This window comes from Limulus polyphemus, unplaced genomic scaffold, assembly GCF_000517525.1.
Source record: "Limulus polyphemus unplaced genomic scaffold, Limulus_polyphemus-2.1.2 Scaffold671, whole genome shotgun sequence".
NCBI lineage: Eukaryota > Metazoa > Arthropoda > Merostomata > Xiphosura > Limulidae > Limulus > Limulus polyphemus.
The window spans coordinates 478,119-483,989 of record NW_013666281.1 but is presented as its reverse complement, the minus strand read 5'-3'; the positions used below and the strand labels follow the sequence as shown (position 1 = coordinate 483,989).

At 32.5% G+C, this 5,871-nt stretch overlaps 1 protein-coding gene across 1 annotated transcript in view; it reads right to left on the bottom strand.

Moving 5' to 3' along the window:
• Positions 1-522: 522 nt before the first annotated feature.
• The window catches only part of LOC106459866 (SHC SH2 domain-binding protein 1-like), a gene marked incomplete at its 3' end in the record, with an annotated part of 11,427 nt that continues 6,078 nt past the window's right edge, over positions 523-5,871 (bottom strand). Inside the window, exons 3-5 of the mRNA XM_022386421.1 lie at positions 4,428-4,642; positions 3,498-3,563; positions 523-712 (exon numbers count right to left, since the gene is read on the bottom strand). Coding sequence (XP_022242129.1) covers positions 523-712; positions 3,498-3,563; positions 4,428-4,642 — 471 coding nt within the window. The remainder of the gene's footprint in view (positions 713-3,497; positions 3,564-4,427; positions 4,643-5,871) is intronic.

Below are 5,871 nucleotides of genomic sequence, written 5' to 3'. Positions count from 1 at the left end.
TTGATGTAAGAGACAACAGTTGAATTGTCAGAATGGATCATGACCAACTAGCCCTGTACTAAGGTAAAAAATGACCCAAAGTGCCACAATTGGCAAGTAGCTCCAGAAAATTTATATGTAGAGCACACTAAATCAAATCCCAAAGACCTGCAAACTCCTGGAAATCCATACCCCCCCAACCCATCAGAGAAGCATCTGTAAAAAGATGCAACTAGAAAAGGGGAGGTGGAAGAGGAACATCAGCCATGGTGTTGTCCCAGTCAAACCGCCAAGCTAGCTCGATATGTAGTGAGGGAGAGAGGAGGATAAAGGAGTCCAGGGGGATCTAGAACAAAATTCCATTGATTGTGCAACACCCACTGAAGAACTCCCACATGAGCATGACCCAAGGGAATGAGGACTTTCTTGGAGGCCTAAGTCCCCAAAAAAGATAGAACTTCGTGAACAGTGAGAGAAGGTGAGGATTGAGGGTCAAATGAAGATGGGAAAATTGAGCCTGGTAAAACTCAAAAGGCAACATACCTGAGATACCATGAGGAGGAAGAAATGGGAGTGGCAACAGATGTAATCCTGAGATTGCATGGCAAAGGAAGGAGGTGGAAACAGTATATCCAGATCATCATCATCCTGACCAGGTTCACCACGAAATGGTATGTCTGGTCTTTTGTCAGGAAACTCAGCTGCCGCATGATGGACTCCAACGTATGGTGAACTAAGACCAAAACCTCCTCAGCAGAAAGAGTTGAGCCCAAAGCCACAGAAACTGCAGGTTGTGTTCATTGGCTGGAGTAAAAACGGTAGTTGTTGTATTGTGAAATTGTGAATTCATAATTCAGAAATTTGAGTGGAAAATTTCAAATCAATCCACAAGTTATCAAGAAAAGGTAGAGAAACAAATTTAGGTAAACACAAGCAAAAACAAGAGACATCTGCACACTAGTATTTCATATCAAGAAATGAAGATTAGACTCTACAGTATAAAGGGAGTCAGCTGTGTCACACTCCTATTGATGGAGGGTTGTTGCATTTTTATTTGCATGCTATAGTATAGCTGTACTACATATAAACATGTGGGGATAGGTAGGATATCAAGCCTAGTGGTGAGCAAAAATTGCACATATAGAGGGCAGGACTGAATGAGAAAAGCTATTATGTGAAAAGAGGTAAGGTATCATACTGGAAATCTTTGTTCTTGAGGATACATAGAAAGAAAAAAAAAAAAATTCAGCCTTTCACTAATGTATGCTATACCAAGAAAAAACTTAAGAAATATCACAAAGGCATCAAGTTGAAATGTTGCTTACAAAACGAAATGATGAATGTAAAGTCCACTCTGTTAAGAGAATTTTGTTTAGTGTCAAAACACAAGTATAAGAGAGAGTCCACTCTAGTAGAGGAAGATAGCAGCGATGTAATGAAATAAGAGTAAAAACAGGGACAAACACAGTATAGAGCTCTAAACTGTAAAAAATTAATGTGAACAGAGAACTGAAACCAAAGGCTTCTAAAAAACTCTCATGCCATGAGCAAAGATAGTCATTTTAATGGAAACTCTATAGGTTGTGCCAAAAGCCACTAAGATAAACAATTTTATTCATATATGGAAGAAATGTTTTCATTTTATCAAGAGCCATGAAGATCCAATTTGCTAACTGGATAAAACACAATTTCACATGAAAGGTAAGCCTATACTTAAAACCCAATTTGTGATAAATGCACCCATGTTTGTCTGACTATGAAAATATCATTAATAGCATTTTAAACATCTTTTCTTAATCAAACATATATTGAGTAGAAATCAACTTCTAAATTGAAAATTAGCTGCACTGGTGTTAATTACAGCACTTTACAAGAACAAAGAATAAAAACTTATACTTTTGGTCATCTGTTTTTTGTTTTGTTTTTTGTCTAGGCATGCATTTTGATCAAAAGAAATTTGTATGTTGCCAGCTCCTCAAGTGTTACATCAAGTAGCGAGATTGGTTTGGCTGGCATAACTGACATTTCTAACTTTGAAGATAAGGAAAATTTACACTTGGAAGGGTTAGGCATCCAAGATGTGCTCAGTATGGTTCAGAAGGTACTGGTCCTTATAAAGAGGAAATCAAAGCATTTCTTGGTGTGGTTGATAAGTCCCAAACTTTCAGCTGAGTACATGCTCATGCAATTAAAGGTAGACTACTCACATGAGTACAAACTTCAATCAATTTCTGAAATTAAAAAGAAATATGTGACCCAACTGTTTATTAAAAAAAAAAAATGCATGTGTGTGTTTGTTTTAGACCAAAGCCACACTGGGTTATCTGCTGTGTCCACCACAGGGAACTGAACCTCAGATTTTAGTACTGTTAGTCTATAGACTTACTGTTAATGCTTGGAGATGGCTTGAATGCATAATGAAGAAAAACTTTAATGTCAATTTAACATAACAGCAAATGTACAACGTTTCGACAATGTTTTGTCATCATCAGGTACCAGAAAGACTTACTGTTGTCCCACCTGGGGACAATGGCATTGCACAGCAAGGTGAAAATATTATAAACATTGTAGGATAGGATGGAGAAGTATTTGCCAGAGATATAGTGCATAATGAAACTAGGCCCAGTTATAAGGAAACAAACTTTAAAGTGTGCTCTGATAGCATATTACTTTTAAATGAAGCTTGTGCTAGTAATAACACCATTAATATCAAGGGCAAGACATTAAGATGTGGTAAGATATACAAGGATGCTCTCCTTGAATATTTCATAGAGCTGTTTGGAAACTATGGCAGTTCAGAGGCAGTCATTTGGTAGAAAGAACATCCAACTAACACTGATGGACCAACAGTCTAATAAGTTCAATCAAATGTCTCATTGCTTCTTATAGTGCATAAAACAACTACATGGTAAACTTCCTACAAGAGATTTAATGTACATTTTATTTATTTTGTCAGTACAATTTGTCTCTAATATTGGATTCTTGTAGTTAATAAAGCCAATGTACATTTTAGTACTAAACATAATTTATGTTTTTTGCTTCCATTAGCAAAAATAAGCATGTGTTTAACTAAAAACAACATATAATGTCTTGTTACATTCAAATATACTCTAATCTTCATTTACTTCTCCACCTGGTCAGGGATATTGCTCTGAAAAAGTGATGACCACTTAGCAGAGGTCCTATGTTTGGAAGGCAATATCTTCATGAGCAAAAGGTGCATCTGAACTTTTCTTAATGCATTCTTCATATCTTATACTCAGCTACAATTGACAAATATCAGAGACACAAATATCATAATAAATCAACTTCTAAAAATTGTTCAAAATAAATCTGCTGTTCAAATTAAATTATTCTGCACATCTAAATTAAATGTTCTAATACACATTTAGAAATAAATGTATTATAATTGTTCAAGAATGACTACATGATATACTAGATAAATCAGATCTTATTCAAATAGGTAGCCATTGTTCCAAGATCTCTAAAATGATCAGAGTAACAGAAATAAAACTTACAATCTGAGTCTCTGGGTCAAGCACTTCTCAACAAAAATATCATTTTCCTCATCCTCATCCCACGGTCTCCAAAGGTAATTATAAAAAAACCTGTTTTTTTATATATAACACAATGATTCAAGGAAGTAACAAGAATATGTGGTATACTATTAAATATAATATTTGTAGAAATTTAAAATGTAACCAAAATATCAAGAATTACAGGACGTCATGTAAACCTTTAGATAAAACATCAATGGTTTAGAATCTCCATTAACATTTGGTCCTAAAAATAACAATCTAATATTCTGTTTATCGTAAAAAGGGAAATACTTCTTGATACGGGTCATTAAAAAGTACACCATGTTAAAAATAATTTATTATCTTTAGCAATTGTTGTTAACAACTGTAATTATTTTAGCAGAAAGCTACACAATTGTATACATGCATTCTGTCCACTGCATACAATTAAGCCCCTATTTTTACTGTTTTAAAACCATTGATTTACCACTGACCCTTCAGAGAACATTATTTATAGCAGTTATAATAATAATTAAGAAATTGTATGATACCATAAGAAGAAAAAAAATTGACAGAATGTTTAAAAAACTGTTTTACTAAAGATAAAATTTCCAATAAAGTCTAAATAATCCTTTACTGATAAAATCCATAAGAATAAAGGTGTTTCATTATGAAACAATTAAAACTATTAAAATTAGCTATATTCTCTCAAACTACAAGTGCTGAGATAGAAGTACCTGATCACACAGATTTCAGCATTTTCATAAAAAGGGGTACGTAATTAACTCTTAAACAAAGCCACAAAGATTAAAAAAAAAAGTAAACTACTATGCCATGTAAAATGAAGCTTTCTGGCATTTAGAGCTCAAAGAGATGTATATTTCAACCTCAGGTTAAAATTAACAGAATATAAGCAGTCCTTTCTCTTACCTAACATGTTCTATAGCAAGAGCAGTGTTTAGATATTGTTCTTCTTCATCTCTTTCACTAACAGGATAAAGCTCAATCAGTGGAACACTTAATTCTTCTTTCAACATAGTTTCAACTTTACTTTTCAAGTCAGGTTTTTCTTCAGATTTGACTTCCGAAACTATTCTCAATACTTTTACATCAGCTTCTAGTTTCTGCATACTTACATCCTTAACCTACAGAACACAAACTTTGTTCTATGACATAAATAAAATACAAAAACACAGAGGTTACAGTCTGTTGACATTAAAATATGTTGGAATTTTAATCAATCAAAAAAAAGAAAGATAGGAAATCATAACTATTACCTCATGTTTTAAAAATGAAAACCAAGAGGCTTTAAAAAAAGTGAAGAATCATGCCTAAATGTCAAATGTTAACGACAAATTGTAGAAACCAAGGCTTATTTTTAAAATGTAGAGCAGCATAAGTAATAATTATTATCACAACATTCTAAATGAAAAATGCTCAATTGTAGAATCGAATTTTTTTTTTTTCTCGGCAGAATCCGAGATATTCTTTAATAAATGTCTCCACAATTTTAATTAATTACTGTCATAGACATTTAAAACAACATTTTGAATAAAAAATGTTCAGTTGTTGAATCAAATCGATTGTTTTTTCTTGGCAGAATCTGAGATATTCTTTAATAAATGTCTTCACAATTTTAGTTAATTACAGTTATAAACATTTCTAAATCTTTAATAATATTAAAAGTTAATCTGGCAATTCTAACAATAAGTAATGAAAATTATCCTTTTGATAGCTGAAGCTAGTTTATATGGTTGAACAGCATAAAATAATTAGTTATTAAGCTCCCACATAAAGTTATTTCTGTTAACTTTTCCACTATCATCTCTGGCTGTTGAATAATGATAATATACTGACAAAAATCATGTCAATTCATGTTAATTTACACTAAATTATATTGTATGACCAAGTGAAAGTGCACTAAATAATTTTATTCTTACACAAAATTCAATATGATAAGTTTGATATTTAATGCATAAGGTTTATTATTTTATCTTGTAGTAACTCCAAAACAATAGGTTCAGGAAATGTTATAGCAGTCAACAGTAAAGGTTTTAAAGTGTTGTTTGATTTGAATCTTTACTGTTTAAGCTGCTTTTTGCCCAAATGTTCTATTAATGTTTTGTGCAATTCCTTGCAATCCCTATTATGAACCACTATCATGGTTAATGATATTGAACAGACCACAATGAAAATTATTCAGTTATACTAGTACTACGTAGGATACAAATGACTGTTTTTATCCAGAAGTAAATCTAAGTCAAGTGAGACTGAAAGAACAGAATGAATGGTTGGAATTGTGATTACGGAAAGATTGACAATTATTTTACCTAATACATGGATAAAATGTCAGGAAATTATTATTTTTGTCTCA